This window comes from Diadema antillarum, unplaced genomic scaffold (genome assembly GCF_040938485.1).
Source record: "Diadema antillarum isolate AM-2024a unplaced genomic scaffold, OU_Dant_1.0 seq00000156_RagTag, whole genome shotgun sequence".
In the NCBI taxonomy this organism is placed as follows: Eukaryota; Metazoa; Echinodermata; class Echinoidea; order Diadematoida; family Diadematidae; genus Diadema; species Diadema antillarum.
Genome location: NW_027271228.1, coordinates 383598 through 406813, shown reverse-complemented (window position 1 = coordinate 406813; position 23216 = coordinate 383598). Strand labels below are relative to the sequence as shown.

The 23216-nt window shown below is 39.6% G+C and overlaps 1 protein-coding gene across 1 annotated transcript; it reads left to right on the top strand.

Annotated features, from left to right (window-relative positions):
* Positions 1-2678: 2678 nt before the first annotated feature.
* Positions 2679-21662, top strand: LOC139727855 (exostosin-like 3). The gene is made up of 6 exons (XM_071638828.1): positions 2679-6818; positions 7364-7438; positions 9234-9361; positions 10208-10355; positions 18057-18185; positions 19166-21662. Exons 1-6 carry the CDS (start codon positions 4662-4664, stop codon positions 19373-19375), a joined length of 2847 nt encoding a protein of 948 aa, XP_071494929.1. The 5' UTR covers positions 2679-4661; the 3' UTR covers positions 19376-21662.
* Positions 21663-23216: the final 1554 nt, after the last annotated feature.

Genomic DNA, 23216 nt, shown 5'->3' with positions numbered 1-23216 from the left:
GTGAGTCATAGTTACAAGGATGCATATGGTAGTTGTAAAGGAAAGTGAGTTTCCTGGGGACCATTTCAAGAAGGAACTTGTCGGATAAAATATCTGACAAGTCAATTATATCCGACAAGTTTTGAGAAATTCTTTAGTCTGATTGGCTGATTTCTCTGAACTTGTCGGATATAATTGACTTGTCGGACATTTTATCCTTCTTTTATCCAAGTTCCTTCATGAAATGCCCCCCTGGTCATTGTTGAGCATATCTGACACATTTGTTATGTCATGCTGCCATCAATTCTGTGTGAAGAGACTTGAAGGATGGAGGAATCTTATTACTGCGCATTATACATATACTGCAAACTCACCATTAATAAAGGTTACATCAAACAGATGTGTCATGTATTGTCTCGGGTTGATCATTTGTGCACGCTCTCATGCGTAGGTTTTGTCAGAGACATACAAATTGTATATCACTTACGAATGAAATTGTAATGCTGTAAGTCTTTCCAAGTAGATGCAATTAATAAAGTCTTAAAGAGAATCAGAGTTCCCTTGACATTTTATGTTTATTTGAATTAAAAAACAAAACTGCTCCATTTCGATAATAGGAGTGAGACTGATTTCTTCACATTTTACCGGTAGTCTGTAGCTTCGCATTTGAAGTTGGAAATGTAATACCTCATTTCTGTGTTGTTTATTTGGCTTAAATTTCTGTCAATTACAAAATACATTGTACAGAATAGTCACATGAGCACACCATCTATAAATTAATTCAAACTTTTGATGCCATAAAAAAAAAAATAGAGTCCATTCATGTGCAAAATCTTTCTCCCATGACTTCTGTATCATTTACTGTAATGAAATTATGCAAGAAAAACACTACACATTTAGTTTGTGCTCGTGATAATAGCATGAAAGATGAAATGCTTTCATCATCAGTTGGGTTGCTGTGCATACTTTAACAAATATGAAAATGTGTCATGCATTAATTTTGATAAGCTAATGCCAAGATTTGACACGTTTCACTGATAGCCATCTCGCTATGCGATGCAGGGGTAAGGGATTAATATGTCGAGAGAGGAGCTTAGATGAACAATATGATAAGCTCCAAGTGTTGAATAAATTTAGGCTTGCTAGTCTGCAATGCTCTTTATATGAGTAGTTTTCTTAGTAATAATGCTACATTGAAATTGCTTCAAGCAACAAAGAAGGGGAAAACAGCTTTCCCTGTCACAATATTTCATCTTTTTTTCTTTTTTGTGGGTAAATCTTTGCTACTATATGAAAATCAGAATAAAGTAAGACAAAAAAATAACGTCCTCTTCCCGTCGTACCCCTCCCCTGTACTGATGAGCAATGTTCACTGAAAGTTACAATTTGTGAGGATTGCTTTCATCCCCCACATACTAAAGTCACTTGTCTCATAATGTCTGTAAGTGTGATATATAACTGACCTGCTCGCATTCCACATTTATGACTGAATTGCTAATCACTGCAACCCTCGTTATCTCCACGGTACAGGTGATAAAAGAGGCCCTGAACATTAGCTGCGAAGACTGAATGTGATTTATATGAGCTGCCCCAGTACATTGATCAACCATTATCTCTTTTTCATTGACAGATCTGGATGATGTTCATCAGTCCCATGCTTTATCCTGCAGGGAGTAGAGCTGTGTGGTCCTGGTGAGTGGTTGCAAGCAGAGGGAGGTAAGTCTCAGCTTGTTTACTTTTGGTTCTTTGATTTTTGTTGTTGAGTAGTAGACATCAACATGCAGATTTTGTGTATGGTGGACGCTTCCATTCGTATCAATGCATGTGTATGGGGGGATGTGTTTGTGATCAAACAAGTATATTAATGTAGAATGAGGATTTCACATGCAGAATTGATATTGGTATTCAACAATGAATCAAAAGCACATCAATATGCAGATTTTTTTTTTTAAAAAGGTTAGGCATAAATTTAGGTGATATTTTTGTCATCAGCATTGATATTTTACTTGTGTTCATCCTTGCTGTAAATCAGTGATGTTGCTGAAATTTGATAATTGTCAGTAAAAAAAAAAAATGATCTTAATTTTACCTCACCTTGCAATCACAGTGAAATAACTTCTTAGCCTTACAAAGTTTGAACAGCATCTACAGAGTAAGGCAGCAATTGAGAGAAGAAGAGGATTTTCCATGCAATGTAACACTTGATTGTTGTTGACCCGAAGCTAACTATCAGCAGATATTAATATCTCCTGCCAATTCGCCCTACCCCATCTTGTCTCTTAATTCCAGAAACGTGCACAGACTCTTCTACGTGGTGCTCACACATCAATCGGAGCATGAAATCAAAGCACTTGGAGAGAAAAATAACAAAAACAAAATCATTGCCTAGGCAGACTTAATTGCCATCTGAGGACAGATGTTTTTAAGCTAGGACCGGATGAGACAGAGCCACTCAGGGCTCCTACTTCTCCTTTTCTATCTTTCATATTGTCACGGCGCAACCACCCTTCACTTAATCCAGTTCACGGTAGCGGAACGTTAATGTAAACAGATTTCCCAGGAAATTCCACATTCGGCGGTTGACACGGAGGAAGCGACTATCGACTCATTACGCACTGATTACCCAAAATACATCAAATTGTGAGGGTCTGTTTTTCCAGGCTCAGCCATCTTCAGAGTGCAACTGCTTTCGCTGGCTTGATGGTGATTTATTTGTTGCTGTAGAAGAAGATTGAATTTGAAAGGGCACAGGGCAATGTAAAGAGGACCGTTGCCAAGCTATCTCGTGTTCCCTGCAAAGTGTTTTAAATGTTGAGAGCAGGAAATGTGTAGAGAACAGAATTGTTCCAGTTAATTTAATCAAAGCAGCTATTGGGTGTTACACAGATATCTGTGCTTAAAACTTGTAGAATATAGGATCAGATCCATTTGAGTTCCACCTCACACAAGCTTTGGTATGAGTTGTCATCACATTGCCTTGCTGATTGGATGTTGACATATTTACTCAACTTAGATTCTTTAACATAAATTGTAATGTGATTGGAAGTATCTGCTGCTTCAGAGTTTGCACTTCCACAATTCAAGTTTATTAGTATTATCAAAGACAAACAAAATTTCATATGATCACAGTGTCAACATCATGTAGAGAGTCTAAAATATTGTTTGTCACCTTTTATTTGTATGGGTAAAATTCACTGGCAACTCAATTTCTTTGTGATTAAAAAGGGAAAAACTGTCCAGAAGGAGTTAAATTTGAACGGTGAAGTGCCTGTGTGTGGCTGAACAAGAACCTTTTATTGGTTACAATAGAGGGCGGATCAGATTGAATTGCCCTGTATGTACTAGATACGACAGAGAAAGGTCATACTCTGCAAGGAAATGTCAGATGTAATGAAGCTAGATGAAAGATCAAATCTCAACAATTCTGCAGGTTCGGCTACGTAATATTTTTCCACAACTGTATTATTTCAGGAATGAAATACTTCCATGACTTAAAGAATGTGCCAGATTGAAGAGTGTTATTGTTAAGTAAAGGTCTGAGAACCTAGACAAAAGGTCACTTGCATCTTTTTGTTGGGAATATTATGCTTGATGTCACGTACATTATGTTTGTTTGTTTTGTTTCATTTTGTTCTGTTTTTTCAATTTAAATAACATACCCATAAGAGATACAGTTTAGTTTGGGTAGATAACAAATGATTGTCAAGACATCTGTGGGTCTGTAGTTCCAGTAACTCTATAAATGCACGGTGCACCAATAATTTTACAGTTCACCTTCAAAACAGAAATCCTAAATTTGAATTGATTGTGTCTGATTCCTATACTATCCGGTCACAGCAGAAAACAAGACTTGCAGATATTAAAGTGTCTTGCATTCCCCATGTGAAGGTGCATGACTGTATCATGGTTTATTTTTTCATATAAATTATTTTCACTAAATGAGGTAGTGGTAAGAAGTCTTTGACAAAGAAGCCTACTGTTCAAGTAGTGTAGGATAAACAGGAAGTTTGCATACTGTGTGAAAGATATCAATTCCAATGGCACACTTCAATAGAAATATGAAACTTTGTTTGTGAGATGCAAAGATAATGTGTGAACATGCCTGCTATTGCCTGCAGTGATGCAAGGTCTTTTCACACTGCACTTGTAAAACCTTTCATCAGTGATCTGTTATAAGTTCATCTGTAGTGGGTAACTATCTGCCTGATAAGTGTGAACAAGGGGAAGATTTCTTAAGAGTCCTATTTTCTATAGGTTTGCTGTCACGTTTCTTGTATCCTCATCATTGAGATGCTGTGTGCAATCTGTCACTGGGGAATAATCTGGAGCAGAGCCATCAAGATTAGCCTGCCCTCGTGAGTCTGGGAAGTGCCAAGTGATAGTATAAACAGAGGAGAGGAATCTATTTGCTTGTGATGTAGTGCATTATCGTTGCAGAGATAAGAAACTGTGAGGAAACACTTGTCACACCAACATAGGTGTAAGTGCCTGTTAGAGGAAGGGAGCATACTTGTACTGTTTACAATGAGGTTGCTGAGTTTTGTTGTAAGATTACATGTGGGCAAGTAATTGGAAATGATATTTGTCATAATGTATCAGCATAATGCAAGGATGTGTAAGACAGCATAGTGTTGTCGTATGCACATCCGAGTAGGAGGGAAGGTCAAGAAAGCAGCGTGAGGATGTATAATGAACCACACCCCCTCTGGGGGACAGGTCAGCGAATGGAGTACCAGAGTAAGAAGGAACTACTGCCCCCACGTACAGCCAGCAATCCCTCGTTTGCAGCATGGCTACAACGAAGTGGGCACCTTACCCGTCTTATCATCATACTCTTTGTAATCCTGATCGTACTGCCATTCGTGACGCACCATTACCTCAGCAACTCTGATCTGGATGTGCAGGATCAGAGGAGCCTGGATATGAGTGTGGATGAAATGGTGGCGCTGAAGCCAAGCGAGCTGAAGGCCCACATCGTTGAACTGTACCGCATCAAGAGCTCAGTGCAGGCAGAGCTACGGCAGCTGGAGGAGAGGAGAAAGCTGCTGCAGGCACAGGTCACACGCTTATCCCTGCAGCTGGATCATGCTCAGTCTGAGGTGCACAGTGCCATTGCAGAGCGGGACCGCCTCAAGGATCAGATTCAACAGACAATACGCGATCAGAGTGAGATTGTGGAACGGAGCCTGCGCCACATCTCGGCACCTTTCCAGATTCTTCCAAATATTGAGGATAGTGGAGACATCGAACCTCCAAATTCAGCAGGACGGTGCAGGCAACACACATGCTTTGATTACTCGCGATGCTCGCTTACATCTCGTTTCCCTGTGTATGTGTATCACCCTGAGGATCTGTGGCAAGACAGTAACAAATTAGATGCAACGATTAAGCTAACTGTCACCAATGCGTTTGGACGAAGTACTTATCTAACACGTGATGCCAATATGGCATGTATATATGTTGTGCTAGTTGGTGACCTTGAGGATCAGGGTAGGACTACAAGTAGCCTTGACTTAGAGACCAGATTGCATAAATTGCCATATTGGAGACACGATGGCAGAAATCATCTCCTCTTGCACTTGGTGCGCAGTCTTTCCACTCACAACATTCTTCAGAACGTGAACACAGGACGTGCCATAGTGGTGCAGACACCTTTCACAGACTTGCAATTTCGACAAGGCTTTGATATTATTGCCCCTATGTTACTTGGGCTAAGCTCAGAGACAAACTGGAAGGATGTACCATTACAATTTCCAGCCAGAAGGAAATATTTAATCACATATCAGGGATCAAAACCAACTCAAACCATGTTGCAAAAGGAGTATGTAGATGACAGGGACACTGCTCCCTTGAGTAGGAGACTTAAAGATGTAGACAGGACTAAATCTGTAGAGGATATTCTCATCCAGGAGTTGGACAAATTGAAGTCTTTGACAGATGACAATGTCCACCTTGATTTTGCCTGTAAGAGCTTTAAAGCAGTGGATGGTTTTGATGCCTCAGACTGGAAGCTGTGCAGCAATAAGCTGGAGCGGTTAAAACTCTTAAAGCAATCCACGTATGCACTTCTTTTAAGTCCTGGGGACCATGTAGTATCTTCCACAACTTTTTACACCCGTCTCTTTGAGGCTCTCCAAACTGGTGCAATACCCATCATTGTTGGCGAACACATGCAGTTACCCTTTAGTGAGTTTATTTCATGGAAAGAAGCAGCGATTGTTCTTCCACGTTCTCGAGTGACAGAGCTCTATTTCTATTTGAAAACAATCCAGGATAATGACATTCTTAAGCTTAGGAGACAGGGTTGGTTCCTTTGGACAACGTACCTGTCCAATACAGACTCTGTTATAAATGGTATCCTTGCAACCCTACGGACTAGACTGGGAATCCCAGCTAATGTTGCTCCTGAGGAGAAAGCACGAGAGATCTTCTCTGAGGAATATCCTCAGAAGACACAACGAGCAGAGCAGATGTACCCAGAGTCCGATGATGTCTTCCCAGCCCCTGAGTTACCTTTCTCGTCCCCAAAGTTCCTCAGGAACTTTACTTCCATTGCAATGGACTCCTACTTCACCTGGAATAACCCTCCAGGAGCACAGTACTTGTACCCTTACACACCCTTTGACCCTGTAGTCCCTTCTGATGCCAAGTTCCTTGGATCAACACTTGGCTTCCGCCCCATCGGAGGAGGTGCTGGTGGCTCGGGAAAAGAGTTCCAGGAATCTCTTGGAGGGAACGTCCCAAGGGAGCAGTTTACAGTGGTCATGCTGACCTACGAAAGGGAGGCTGTGCTCATGAACTCCTTACAGAGGCTCATGGGATTGCCTTTTCTAAACAAGGTATTTTGGCAACTTTTCACAAATTCTCTACAAATTTTTTGCAAGTTGCTTCTGCTTCCACAATTCTTCAAAAGACTTGTCCATGGCATCTGTTGCCATGAAGACATTTTTTTTTCCTGGAATTCCTAGAGGTATAAGTGACCCAGACAAAAATTTTTGTTGTCTATCAATTAATAGTAACCAGTCATTGTAACCACAAGGTTGAAATTATGGATTCCTTATTGATGATTGAATCATGTAGCACAAGATATAAATGTGTAGCTTTTAGAGACATGACAATAGACATGTGCATGTAGTTACATATTTTAAAAAGAAACCTTTGGCATAATATTCAGAGATAAGTCTCATCCTTTCCCAAGATATGAGTTGTCAGAATGCTACTGCTATCTTTACACAAAATAAGTGAAACTGGACAAAATATGATAATGAAATAATTGTTTTTTTCTGCTTGTCTTGTAGTGTTTGTAGATGCTGTTTTTTATATGTATAATTATGTATTTTTCATATTCTGTGGTTCATGTTGTTTCTCCTTCTTGTTGCATCAGGTCCTTGTAGTATGGAATGCTCCTGCAGCCCCCTCACCTGACCTTGTTTGGCCTGAAATACATGTACCCATTAAGGTTTGTACCTTGGTCTTTTTTCTCTCATGAGACCTCCAATCACACACACATAAATTACACCTTCACCAAGAAGTGTGTAATAGCAAAGGTTTTTTTAACATTTTGATTCAAAAGAAGGAATTTTTGTGTTTTTAGCTCACCTCAAGTGAGCTATTGCGATTGCTCTTCATCCGGCGTCCGGCGTGCGTCGTCCGTCGTCAGTCGTGCGTAAACTTTTTACATTTTCATCTTCTTCTAGAGAACCCCATGACCGATTTTCACCAAACTTGGCAGGTAGCTTCCCTAGGGGGATAGGATCTCAATTTCTTCAAATGGGCACCATGGCCCACCTGGGGGGCCCCAGGGGCCCCAAACACCCTAAAATTAAGGAATCTTTAAAAACATTTTCTCTAGAACCAGAAGTGATAGGGCTTAGTTGATACTATGAGTAAGTACATTGATGACTGTAGTTTCAAGTTTGTTCATGGGGGAATCAGGGGTGCCCCCCTTGGGACCCAGGGGAGGGGTCCTAATGGGGCCTAAATTGTACATTGTCATCTTCACTTTGAGATCGCCATGTCTGATTTTCACCAAACTTGGTAGGTAGCATCCCTAGGGGGATAGGATCTCAATTTGTTCAAATGGGCACCATGGCCCACCTGGGGGCCCCCATGGTGCCCAAACCCCCTAAAATTAAGGAATCTTTAAAAATCTTTTCTAGAACCAGAAGTGATAGGGCTTAGATAATACTGTGAGTTAGTACATTGATGACTGTAGTTTCAAGTTTGTTCATGGGGTTGGCGGAATCAGGGGTCCCCCCGGGACCCAGGAGAGGGGATGGGGAGAAGTCCTACAGTTGGAGCCTGAATTGTACATATTCATCTTCTTGAAAACCTCATGATGAATTTTGACCAAACTTAGCAGGTAGCATCCCTAGGGGGATAGAATCTCAGTTCCTTCAAATGGGCACCATGTCCCTCTTGGGGGCCACTAGGGGGCCCACCCCCCCCACATTGAGGAATATTTAAAATCTTCTACTCTAGAACCAGAAATAAAGCAAAGTTTAATACCACAAGTTTGTACATTGATGACTTTAGTTCCAAGTTTGTTTATTGCAGATCCAGGGCTGCCTGCCCCCCCCCCCCCCACCCCCACCCCACCCTGGAGTTGAGGGGGGAGGATCCGTATGCAGACCTAAGTTTCCAATGTTCTCAGGTAAGAGTGTGCAAGAATGCATGGAAGGTGAAATTGCGATACTCAGAGCGCGTGACCCCCGGGTCTCTTGTTCTAGAAATATTGCATGTCCTCGATTCAAAGTTTCATAACTTGTAGCTGGCAACTTAAGTGTTTTTGACAGATTTACTATGCATGCTCCTGATGTTGGACAGTCAACCTACTCAACATACAGAGTGTTCTGCCAAGTTTCTTGAAGGAGTCGCCAAAGGAAGAACACCAGCAATCACTATCAGGAGTACTGTGCATAGCGTAATTCAAGCCATCTGCAGGGCTACCAATATTCATACATCAAAATCAGGGAGATTTCAGGTAACTTATGTATGCTGCATGCATCTCAATGGGTAAAAATGATTCCCAAATCATGGAGAGTTTTTTTTTCTCTCTCTCTCTCTCATTCTGTTGTCAGGACAGCAAGAAATATTGGATTTTTCAGGGAGAATTGCCTGCCCTGCATGTGCTGTTATTTCCCATGTGAGAACTTGAAAACACAGCAAAACATGTCCAGATAGTATCTGTGGGGTATTTTTTATCACTCACAACATGACAACTGCCTGGTTCTTGTTTCTCTATATTGGTGTAGGTCGTTCGGACCTCTGCAAACAGCCTCAACAACCGCTTCTTGCCTTATGATGAAATCGAGACGGAGGCCATCTTGTCTCTGGATGATGATGCTCACCTCCGTCATGATGAGATCCTCTTTGGCTTCAGGTGGGTCAAAGGTCAAATCAGGTTGATGTCAAAAAGAGATTTATAGTTACAGTTCCTCCTTTGTGCTAGTCAAAGTAGGACAGCCTCAGTAGCTGGACACATTCTCATACTTCTTGTTTCAGTTTTCAGAGACTTAGAGTGATGGTGCTTTGTAGTGATGTGTCAAATTTCAAAACAGTTCATACCCTGGTTTGTCAGTGGGCAGTGATATATTCCTCTAAGTTCCAAGAGTGAAGATGTTGACCTATGCTGTTAAGATGAAATTGCGTCCCTTCGCACACAGTTATCACATGTGATCTCAGATAGACTGATTTGTGTTATCATATGAATTATCATTCCAAAAGCAGTATTTTAGATGGCTAGAGAGTGAAGAAAACTAATGATTTTTTATTGCAATCACCAGTCTTAATCACCTATTTATCCCCCATGCAAGCTTTACTTCATAGTTGTAAACAAATATATGCAAAGTTAACACAACAACCCCTGTTGCCACTCCCACTGTTTGTGGCAATTTTGACTTCAGTAAACAACATTTAGATGATTGTAAGCAGTACTTGTATGTTCTGGTTAGCAAATTGATATCCTTTATTCATTGGTTACCACCAAGCTGTGGTGATAAAGTGGATTGCATTACACCTACGTGTACTCTTTTATCCTTGACATCAGTCAAGTGCACTTTTCTCTAAACAGTATTGTATTTCGCAGGAACTAATGTACTGGGTTTTGAAAGTTGCATAATGTATTAGGCTTGTGTTTTGAAGAGTAAACCTCCCTTCCCCATCCATCAACTCATTTGCCACATACCATTAGTTGTACCCGCAATCCTTCTTTGACAATACTGCACAGAGTCTGGAGGGAATCGAGAGATCGTGTGGTGGGCTTCCCGGGGCGCTACCACGCCTGGGATCTCAACTACAGGAATGGGTTTCTCTACAGTGCCAACTACTCCTGTGAGCTGTCTATGGTATTAACTGGTGCTGCTTTTATTCATAAGGTAAGGTTTGCTTGAATTCACACAGGGCGATGAGAAAGTTTGCAAAATTTGAGGCAGGATATTGCTTCAGACTTGTGCATAATTAAATGTAAAATAGAGGAGTGGGAGATAGTGGGAAGACTACATGCAGAAGCCACCAGAAACATTAAAAAAAAGGCTGAGTTTAAAAGTCTCTTGACTGTGATAAATGTTATCATAAGTGCCAATCAAACAGCCTTTCACATAAAGGAGTAATGCCTGTTTTATTTAAGATGATGGAAAGGGTTGCAATGATGTTCTAAAGGGATTGCTAGAGTTAGAAAGGATAACAGTGATTATTTTCACATATTTTGTGCAACCAGAAACTAGTGCGAAATTAAAAGTACCCAAATAGTTTTGCTTGCCATATGCTCCAGTAGAGGATGTTTTGATTCCCCAGAATTAAAAACATGTGAATCCCATCTTACCCAGCCGAGCACAAAAAATTACTCGCACAAAAATATCTACTTTTACAGTATTGCCCTAAAACACTAGGAGGAAGATGAGTTCAGTAGCTAGTGTTTCTGATCTGGGCACACCAGGCCATATAGGCCTACACCATGCTGTACACCATTACACCAATGCACGTTCACTTGCATCTTTACCAAAAAAAAAAAAAAACAAATCAAATATAGTTCTTTGCACAATCTCCACACAGGCGTGAATAATATGGATGAACATGATATGAATTCACAGTAGCATAATATGTAATTGGCTAATGAATTATAGAAAGCAAACTTGCTGAGTCAGCATCAAAGAATATCTGAGTGTGCATATATATGTATGCCTTTTCTCATGAAAACATGATGTAAAGTCTTGTCTGGTATAGGTGGCAGGGATGCAATTGCTGAACATGGACCCCAGTCCAAATTGCAAACATCATTGAGCATTTGCTATTAACTAATGCACACATATGCTACAGTCATCCTGCCACCGCAGTGTGAGGATATATAGTGGGAGGGATGCAATGCAAAACAGGTGTTAATGCATTCCAGGGATGATTAAGAGTTGTGAGAGATATCCGCCATTCCTTAAAGGGACATTGCCCTCGTGGGAACGTGCCATGCATCACTGCATCAGGTTACCCTGGCAAAATCCTGCATCCATTCTCCTCTGCTCTGAGATAGCTCCCTAGATGTCTTCCATGCCCTCTGGTCCTGACTCAGTGAATGAAGAAGAGTGCATGTTGCCCATTGTGTAAACATGACTGCTGTTGGGAGATGGGTGATATATTCATATGTTGATGGAATCATCATACCATGTCAGTGATAATGGTTGAAATTGTGACATCATTCAAATGCAGAACAACTGAAGACAAAGTTAAGGAAGAAACTTGCCCATAGTAGGTAAAAAACAACAGCCTCAGATGTGGTCATTTGTTATAATGTGTGGTATATTTCATGTTTATTACATTTATTTTCATATGATGAAAGTGCACATACTCAGATGGAAATATGGCAACAATATAATGAATATGATGTGACAATGTGACAGATAGGATAAAATTTGGTTCCTTTTTTCCGACGTGTTTGCTAAATTACAGATCAGCAGTTGCAATCTTACAAATTTCATATGTAGAGGGAGACAAATTGAAAACAAAATTCACACCTCAGTATAGCCTTATTTAAACTAACCCCAAGGAAAATCCAGGATATTTATTATTGAAATGATTCTGTTTCATCTTCTTTGCTGATGCCCTGTTATGTAATTGCATGGCTGAGAAGTTTATGCCGAAAGTGCAACCTTTAAAAGCATCATTAAAGGGCAATGGAGGCACCTCTTGTGTGTGGCCTATGGCATATTTCCAGCATGCCGTCACACATGTCTGCACGTGGTCATGTCTGACTGTGTAAGTTGTGGTATTGGTTGCTATCAGGACAGCTGATAACCCTAACATAGCTAGCCTGGCTTCCAGCCACATCCATTTTACAATTTCCCACTAAAAGAGACATGAGAGAAATGCATGACCCATTTCATTATATCTCCTATGTTGAGGTGTAATGATGTTTTGAAATACAAAACTAGTCGCTTTTTTGTAGAGCAAGTTGCTGGAGCATTTAAATTTACCAGTTTGGATGCATACTGTGCCCAATCTGAGCACATTTTCTCAAAACTGTTGATTAGGTGGCCAGCTTTCACACTGTTGCTTTGGCATTTATTTGTTTGTTTGTTTTTTAATGAATATTTCTCATCTTGGTCATTTATTGCTGTCTTTAGTAAAGCTCCAAAACATTTCATGTGTTCAAAGAAAATGCGAAACAGTGTGAAGAAGATTGTATTGCTTTCACACATTCCATTGTGTTATCACTTATCATCTTGGGATTGCTCCATGGAGGGGTTATGAGGGCATGTGATATGTTCTCACCTTACTTGCTCCATTGGTATGTTAACAATCTTCCACTTTCCATGTAGAAATTTACAATATACTGCTTGACTTGCAGTATTGATAAACAGAGCTTGTGTGAGAGTTCCATGAAAAGAAATTTCCTAAGTCAGCTAGGAATGCAAAGGGTGGTGTGGATATCATCTGAAGTGCCTGTACATGGAGAAATCATGTGCCCCTAGGGGTACATTATTTCATTGAAAGCAGTAGAATTAAAGCAGGAGAAGAGGAAAAATGAGTAGAAAGTAGATTGATCAAAATACAGACAAGCATCGTCACTGATTCAGATTCATGGATGTAGTTTTTATTCTTTTTTTCCCCTGAGAGCCCAGTAGCAAGTGAGACGTCATGTGAATTTACTCACACAAGGCAATGGGGATGGGGTGTATTAATCACCTTCAGTGGTATTTCTAGTTTTGCTTGAATTTTTGATGAGACATTTCAGGAATCTCTCCCTCTCATGGAAGTTGTTTTCTTTTTATGCCTCCGCCACGAAGTGTCGCCGGAGGCATTATATTTTCGGGTTGTCCGTCCTTCCGTCCGTCCTTCCGTCCGTAATCAATTTTGTGGACAGCATATCTAAAACACTGTTAGAGGTATCCTAATGAAACTTGGCATGTATATGTATGAGTGGGTGAAGTTGTGCCTAACAACTTTTGGGTGCACATGCTCAAGGTCAAAGGTCAAAAGGTCAAGGTCAAATGCTCAAAATTTCACTATTTCCCCTATATCTGTGCAATGCCTGGAGGTATTTTCTGGAAACTTGGTGTATACATGAACTACCAAATAAAGATTCCCCAGAGAGAGCTTTGAGTCATGAGGTCAAAGGTCAAGGGTCAAAGGTCGAGTGAAAATGTAAATATTTCACTTTTTGCTCCATATCTCACAAATATTTCAAGGTATCTTCATGGAACTTAGTACTGTAAAAGTGGAAATTTTCGTGGTGTTGAAATTTTCGCGCATTTCGCGCAACGAGAAGCTAGCGTGAAAATAAAAGCACGCGAATATTTTTGCATGCCATATGTTCCAGTACTTGTTGTCTTGATTCCGCGGAATTAAAAACACGCGAAAGTCTTCTGACACGGCCAAGCGCGAAAAATTAGTCGCGCGAAAATATCCACTTTTACAGTATATGTGCATGTACTGAGTGGCAGTGATAATGTAGGGAATGTAGGGGTCATGGGTCAAAAGTCAGGTGTCAAAAGTCAGGTGTCAAAGGTCAAGGTCAACTCATCAAAATATCATTATTTCTCTCTTATCTATGAAATGCCTGCAGGATTTTTTTCTTGAAACTACATTGTAAGTGTATACATGTATTACCCAATACATATTCTCTTGGAAGTTTCTTGCCAAAAGGTCAAGGGTCAAGTGAAAGTGCTAGATTTCACTTCTTCTTTAAACTTATAAAAGGGTCAAAAGTTGGGTACAAATCCTCAAATCCCCAAATGCCTGCACTCTTAGACAGTACAGCCATTCATCCAAAATAAACCTAGTTCAAGGAAAGTGAACACTCAATGCATTTATGACAAACCTGTCATTTCAATATTTTACCAGTTATGTGAAACTGTCATCACACATTGTCAAGACATTGTGCTGTAGACCTATTCGGAGAACCATGCATTATGGCAGAGGCATACCAGTCACCATAGAGACATTTCTAGTTAGGACTGATACCATTAGCCATTGATCCTGTGGTAAATAGCAAATCCAGGCATTATTTTATTCAGGAGAAAATGTACTGTATACTCCAAATATTTTGCAAGGTTTTTATTTTTGCAAATTTCGCAAGTCAGGTGCTGTTGGCAAATTTAAACCGTTGAGGACGAGTCCCGAGTATATTCGGGTAGGTGTCTATGGGAAATGCGTATTGTAGCAAAATCAAACCGTCCTCAAGGGGTTAAAGACACACGATAATATTGACTCTGACCCCGACATGAATGTGACATACGCATATATATTACTCCAGTTAGTACTTTATCCCACTATCATCGCGAATTTAATCACTCGCAAAATCATCGGGAATTTTCAATACGCAAAAAATTAGACTTGCTAAATATATGGTGTATACAGTACTTGGCTAAGGTGCTTGCCCACATGTGGCTGAAAATCATGTGCACTCTCTGGGAAAGTAGTTTGATATCCAGGGTTGCTACTCATCATCTGTTGCATGCCTTAGGGATAGGAAGAGACATTGTGTGACGGGATGGGTCTGGCGTTTCTGTCTGCTATCGTAGCATTTCTCCCCTCTCACTATAATGCAGGCCCCAGTTGCCGTGGTCTGTTTGTTTGTTAAATGATAACCTTATGCCACATGTGTGATGCTTGAAGTGCTGTAAAATGCCAAATTACCTTATTCCAGCCACACTGGCATGTTTTAGGTGTACATGTAGTAATATATGCTCATTTCAGACACAGAGTATTCACATTCCTCCCAAGTGCTTATTCATACACATACATGTAGGTAAAAAGGAGCACCGTGTATTGAGTGTCTAGTAAAAAGGACAAGTTAGGGGGAACTTGCATATACTTGTATTGAAAGCAGTGTGCTGTCTACTACATCTTGACACACCCACCTAGTAAGTGATGCCATCATATTAGAAGTTTTGTGGCAAACTGACATGAGCAAGAGCCCATGTGCTCACAGTTCAAGGGTATTATTGCAATGTACCTGATTTTCTCTGTGTGTATTAAAACAGCATGGTCCAAATCACAACGAGGAGTAATTATTGATCACATTAGCACTGATGATTGCATTAACTCTGTGATGTGCTTTAATACATCAGGATAATAGAATTTCATGTTGTACATGTACGTAGTAGTACATTTTACAATGGCGGATCCAGAGGGGGGCGCACCGGGCGCACGCCCCCTCTTTATTTTTTGTTTAAACGAAAGAAATAAAAAGGGAAAATGGGGGGGGGCATGCGCCCCCCATTTACTTTTGTAAAGGCGCCTCCCCTTTATGGAATTCCTGGATCCGCCCCTGTATGTGTAGTAACTGGTTTTGTAGGTGCATTACTGTATTACATTTTGTTTCCAACAACATGTAAATTTCATTTCATTTCCACTCAAATTATACAGCATTGTATTTGGAACATGCATCCACAGATATCAATGAAAAGTAACACATATTTTGTAAATGGAACAGAGGTCAAAGATAAACACAAATACCAAAAGCCATAGTGAGAGAGCAGCTAGGTGTGAGGAAGACTCCTGAGGTGTGAGTCTCACCCTAGAGGCGTGAGACTTGGTAAGTCTGACATTATGAATTCACAACATTAACACAACATCACCCCTGTACCATACAACTATCAGTCAACAAGTACAAGTCACTCATGATATGGAAGACTTCTTCACTGAAATTAAACTTGTCTCCTTTCACAGAAGTCAGCAGTTGTGTTAACCAGGTTTCTTCCTGCTTCCATTGACATCAACTAACACAAGGTTCCCTGGAGGTCACATGCATGCAAGCCATGAATATTAGCACCACATTCTTGATATGAAATGTGAAATACTGTATGTCACATTTGAAGCATTGTTTGTTTGGTCATAAATTTTTGCAAGCCACTGTGGTGTCTTGTATTGTTACCAGATTCAGCAAAAATCTGTCCTCCTTTTTCAAGTGATTGCAATTAAAACAATATTGGATCATAACCTGCGTCCAGATATTGGTGACTCCATAGAAGTCATGCAGAAAGTATAGCACTAAATTCAAGTGGGGCATCAGGTGTATAGATTGCAATCACAGAGAAAATTAAAGTCTATTTTCAAGTGTAGCTCAAGATATTGACCCATGGAGATCTGTTAACTAATACCAAAATGTTGTGTATGACTGTGTAATGAAGATCGTCCCTGATAACCAGACAGCTCACTTAAGACTTCCACAACACAGCAACAACCAATGCATGCAACTCTTGATTCTAAGTGCAGTAGCTTAATATATACCAGGTTAATGTAGTAAGCCTGTCTAGAGGTCCTCATGGTAATAATGTCCATAAATTTGAATATGTCAGTGAGCTGGCATATTGTAACTACTGAAACATAGTACCTATTTATTACAATTTAAAGAATAATGGGAAAAGATTACAGTCATGCGTACCAAAGTTTGAACTGTTAGATAACATTCCTCTTCTGTATAATTGTAAATTTTAGCAGTTCATGCAAAACAACTGTGGAATCTTGAAGCACAGACAATTACAGATGTGACAATAGCAAAGCATAAAGTAGGTTGTGTGATTACAGGTCAGGTGTAGAGGAAAGAATGAGTGTGTGATATGTGAGTCATGGCAGAGTGATAAGCAGTTAGAGTGCCTTCTCCTTCAAGTGCCTTCCTCAAGCAATGTTTACAGTCTATGTATCTGGGCCAGGCAGTATATCATGCACTTAAAGAGTGACAATGATGAGTGTTTAGTTTACTCCAAGCAGCTGGTTGGAATGTTGGGCATTGGTTCACTCTCACTTGGGGAAAGATTTATAATGACACCAGTGGATTCTAGCAGAACTCTGAATGATTCCATGTTGTAGCTCTCCTGAGGTCATGATCAGGAGTGGATCTTTCACCTATAGAGAAAAGTGGCCCCTCCTCACATCAGCTGTACAGTAGAGATATTTCGCTACATTAGAAAGAAATGTTAGAAAAAATACCAGTGGCTTGTGTTCCTACTCGTAGGATAAGGTGAATTCTTTTTCAACTCCTTTGCAAGGATGGCCAGAAATGAATTCAAAAGTATAGGTGACACATTAGTAGTTACACAGTACTGCTGGCCAGCTTTTCATTTGAGATGTGGAGGTAATATGCTAATATCATATTATTCATGAAAACAAAAATGTATTCAATTTACGGCCATAAGTACTACTGCCACAACTAACTACAATCAATGTATAGTATACTGTAAAAGTGGATATTTTCGCGTGAGTAATTTTTCGCGCTTGGCCGGGTCGGAAGAGTTTCGCGTGTTTTTAATTCCGCGGAATCAAGACATCACGCACAGGCACATATGGCAAGCAAAAATATTCGCGTGCTTTTATTTTCGCGCTAGTTCCTGGTTGCGCGAAATGAGCGAAGATTTGAACACCGCGAAAATTTCCACTTTTACAGTAGCTGTGAGATGATGTATATGATATGATAGGAACTTTGACAATGTGGCAGATTATAGTATTCATGGATGATAATGAAACTGATCATGATAAAGTGATGATGAATAGATAAGTCATAGTAATTACAATTGCCCTTATTGCAAACATCACTAGGTATAACCATGCTGATGTTGTGAACTGTTGTTTTCCTCCCCAATCTGCAGTACTACATGTATCTCTATTCCTACATGATGCCTCAACCAATCAGAGACAAGGTTGATGAGTATATGAACTGTGAGGACATCGCCATGAATTTCCTAGTCTCCCATGTCACAAGGAAACCACCCATAAAGGTATGTTTACAACCTGATTCCCATCCATTACCACAGCAAAGAGTTTCCTAATTTGACATCTAATAGATAAATATGTTAATTTATCATATGTTGTATTTGACAATTAAATGATAACCACAATGAAGTATATTAATAGCTCGAAAAGAAAAGTGAAAAATTAGCTGGTGATGGTGTATTAATTGTAATGTTATGATTATTGCTGATAACACACTGCAGTTTGTCATTATTGGAATATGTGTGTCACAGAAAGTAACGAAACATTGAACATTCTGCAGTTAGCATTTCTGTCAGGTTTGAAACCATGGCACTCATCAGTGCAGTTATAAGCATTGATGTGTTCCCTATCATCACATCACTTGGTAGAAAAATATTGACACAGTCTTCATTTATACATAACAGACTGGATTACATATGTTTCATGCACTTGTCTTCATTTTGCAGACCATTTGTGAGCAAATGATGAGCTATGATTATACATGTTACATCAAAGCAAACAGGTTTAACAATGCAGCACTATATGTAACATTCCACTTAAAGGGGAAGGCTAGTAACTGATCAGTGGGAATCAGTGGAAATGCTGGGAGATGATTGTTCCAATTCTTATGGGATTCATTCAAGAGTTCATTGTATATCTATTGTTGTGTGAAAATGATTTGCTTCAGAATGGTCTCATATTCAAGTAATGTGCAGTTTAATGCTTCCAGGTTAGCGTCCCTGGTCAGTGATGGAGCATTAATCTGCACATTACTTGAATATGAGACCGTTCTGAAGCAAATCATTTTCACACAACAATAGATATACAATGAACTCTTGATTGAATCCCATAAGGATTGGAACAATCATCTCCCAGCATTTCCACTGATTCCCACTGATCAGTTACTAGCCTTCCCCTTTAAATGGAACCTCCTGAATATTTAATTCCTGCCAAATGATTAAAATATTCTGTTGTCCTGTTCAAAAACAATTGTTCTTTCTTTCAGGTCACTTCGCGTTGGACATTCCGATGTGCTGGCTGCCCCGAGGCACTTTCTATGGATGACTCCCATTTCCAGGAGCGACACAAGTGTATCCAGTATTTCACCAAGGTGTATGGCTACACACCACTGCTCTACACGCAGTACCGTGTGGACTCGGTTCTCTTCAAAACTCGCATTCCGCATGACAAGCAAAAGTGCTTCAAGTTCATATGAAATCTGAACACTTGTGTTCCCACAGTTCTGTCTGTCTCCTTGTACCTTGATTTAGATTTTGATTTAACGACACAGGATGGTCCAAGTAATGCGAATTTGTTTTTAGGTAGTGATGCTTCATAATTTTGATTACCAGGTAATTCATTGCTACAGACCAATTACTTTACACAGGTCCACTTCTTCCTGTAAGAGTAGTATTTACAGCGTACGTCTGTTGGTTGATCAGACAGACACTTTGCATTACGGGAACAGTGTGCAGTCTATGCATTTATGTTGTGCTATCAGATGAGGGTGTGAACACACCATGCAACAAATGACAAGCATGTGTTCAGCCCTACAGCTGTCTCTCATAATGTAATTGGCAAACGTACAGTGATGGCATTGTCTGCATGGACTTTAATACATCTAATGTTGTTCAGAACTGCTGTGGGCCAAACTGTTTATAATTTAGATGATATGGATCATGATTTAAGTGAGTTAAGATAGAAATCTGAAGTGAAATGACAACACACAATGCCTGGAGTCGGCACTTTAATGCAAAAATTGCCAACATTCAGGCCCAAATAACGTCAGTATCATGTATGTGATTTCAAGTAAGTCCATGGACTGAAACGAGCATGAAATAGATGTACCTTGCCAATGTTCACATCTGCATGAATTCATTATTTGCTGCAGGCAATATGTCACATGCATAAATAGTCAAAATTGCATGATCCACAGCCTACACTTTAACCCTATTCTAACTGGGCTATTTGCGACCAAGTTTTAACTGGGGGGGGGTCAATTTAACCCCCCCTTCAGATCTCGGCCGCCGATCATGCGATCGCCGCTAAATTTTGCCTGAACATAGAGCCGGATGTCAACTACAAGATTACATGATCATACAATAGAAAAATGTTGATTTCATATTTTTTAATAAATTAATTATGCAAATTAACGCATGAAATCATATTTTCACTTATAACTCCATCAAAAAGACTCAAGGATTGCTAAATTTTTGTGTCAGAGTTCGTCAAGACACATCAAACAATTATCTCGTAAAAAAATAGCACAATCAAAATTAGATTCTTTTGTTTTTTATTGTTTTGTTAATTTCTTATGTATTTTACTGTTTTTTCGATCTTTTATTTTCTATTGTTTTTTTGCCAAAATTTGTTGGAGGCACTTTTTCAAGCTTATCTACATTAGAATTGATTTATTTCAATGGTTAAGAGTTGAAATAATCTAATTTATATCAATTAAATAAAAAAATACAGTTTGCATTGAATTTGCACACGAAATCATGAATTTAAGTGGTTTTCGGGTTGACATGCATATGCAAAACATTGCGTAACTTCAGAATGGTGCACCCGGACGTCGCAAATTTGGTCTCAAAATATGTGGAAGACTTCAATGAAGAAAGTAATGAAACGACGCGGCAAAATCTTTGCGCGTTGCGGAATCATGGCGCGAAACGTCGAGGGGGGGTCAATTTGACCCCCTCAGTTAGAATAGGGTTAATTCTAACAGTGATATTTCTGTTCTTACCAAAACTTGTCTTTATTTTCAGAAAATTAAGGTGTGTTTGCCACTGCAGTTGAGTAGTTGGGTGCACTGAATTCATTCAGTACCACAAATAAACCAACAGTAGCAATAGGCAAACAAAATATTCCTGCACTACATTTGGTTGGATTTTTTGAATTACTGAATTTGATCCCTTTCATAAGTTTGTTTCCTGAAGCAAAATAAATCAGGAAAGGTGGAAGTGCTAATAGAGAAATGCTTTTACTTACATGTATGTGGTGAGAATTTATTATTGAATATCTACTCGGTTAAACACCATATCACACTCTAGCAATGACATCTTGAAGTGTTGCAATGTACTGAAGGGACCATGCACAAACTTTCTTGAGGTAAAACACTGAAAATGAAGTATGCTTGATCTTGTGTACTCATGTCTTAAAGAAAATCATATTAGAGAATGCAATTAACAAAATCAGCTTAATTTTACCCCGTGTATCAAATTGATATCCTTATTTTCCCCTCAGATGACTATGGCTTTGCCATTACGACATCTGTTGTGATAATTGTTATCATATGTGTGGATCATGAACAGTAGACAGTGTTGTAATGATTCAGTCTGTACAGTCAAGCCTTTATGCAATTTTGGGGATCACTTATGTAATGGGTTAATATTATGTTTATGCCTACATTGCTGCAGGCAGTATGTTTGGGGTTGTCTGTCTGTCCATCCATCTCACCCACATCTTGTCATAGCCATTTAAGATAGTGCCATGTATTTTCCTAGTACGGGTCTAGGTATCGTGCATGAGGTGTAAATGTGCTAAATGGATTTGGGACAAAATCCACAATCATCAAAGGCCAGAAGTCACTGCACATGGCTAAATATTACATTTTTCAACTGTGACATCATGTATGAATGTCCATTAGTAACATTTGGTAGAAAGATATAAACCATTGTTTTCATAGAATGACAGTGATGGAAGGTAAAAAAGGATCGGATTCCTGTAGTTACCTAAAGCACCTACACTGTACATTATGTACGTGTATTTCTCTATGTGTCATTATTGTCAGCTACAATAGGCTTTGTCATTTTTATGCCTCCGCAACGAAGTGGCCGGAGGCATTATGTTTTCGGGTCGTCCGTCCGTCCGTCCGTCCGTCCGTCCGTCCGTCCGTCCGTACGTCCGTCCGTCCCGTTTTGTTTTTGTCGATATCTCAAGAACCGTGTGGTGGTTTTACATCAAACTTGGTATGAGGGTATATCCTTGGGGGATAATACTTTGTGTGGATTTTAGGGTCACAGGGTCAAAGGTCAAAGGTCACAGGTCATTTTGTGAAAAAAAAAATGAAATTTCATGTTTTTCTCCATATCTCGCAAATGGTTCAAGGTATCTTCATGGAACTTAGTATATATGCTTGTACCGATGGGCAGTGATTATCTAGGGAAGTTGGGGGTCATGGGTCAAAGGTCAGGGGGGTCAAAGGTCAAGGTCAACTCCTCAAAATATCACTATCCTTAAAATGCAATATGCCTGAAGGGTGTTTTTTTTTAACTTGATGTATGGCATGTATTACCTACATTTTTGGGGAAGTTTCTTGCCCAAAGGTCAAAAGGTCAAAGGTCAAGTGAAAGTGCTAAATTGCACTTTTTCCTCCATATCTCGAAAGTAGATCAAGGTATCATCATGAAACTTACATATTTATACATGTTCTACCTAACAGTGATTCTCTGTGGAACTGTGAGGTCAAAGGTCAAACGAAAGGTTTAGATAATGCTATTTTCCCATTTGATACTGAAATTATACTTTTTCTCAATACCTTGAAAATTGCTTAATGCATAAACTTATAAAAGGGTCAAAAGTCAAGTAAAAATCATCAGTTCCCCAAATACCTGCACTCTGACATTTTAATCATTCATCCAATTGAACCTAGTTCTAGGAAAGTGAACATTCAGCACATTTGTGTCAAACCTGTCATTTTAATATTTTGCCAATTGTGTGAAACTGTCATCACACATTGTCAAGACATTGTACTATACACCTATTAGGAGAACCATGCATTATGGCGGAGGCATATCAGTCGCCATAGCGATATATCTAGTTTCCCCTGAAATTTGATTGTGCACTTAGAGAGGATTGTTCCTTCCCGCTAAAGAGCAGCACATTTTCATTAGATGCTTCTCTATCCCCTGTGATATTCATACAGTTGTGCCACTAAGGTGGGAGCGGCAAACATGGGCTATGAGTCATACCATGACACTATCACAGGATGGAGTTTTCTGCCTAGCCTGTTGTAAATACACAAATGTTCAAATAGCACATCAGTACTTGGTCAATAT

Bases quoted from the DNA above. Each gene is read 5' to 3' on its own strand.
- LOC139727855 (XM_071638828.1), top strand. From the start codon at position 4,662: ATGTATAATGAACCACACCCCCTCTGGGGGACAGGTCAGCGAATGGAG. The intron at 10,356-18,056 runs GTAAGGTTTGCT...CCCAATCTGCAG, and splicing joins GTGCTGCTTTTATTCATAAG to TACTACATGTATCTCTATTC. The intron at 18,186-19,165 runs GTATGTTTACAA...TCTTTCTTTCAG, and splicing joins CAAGGAAACCACCCATAAAG to GTCACTTCGCGTTGGACATT.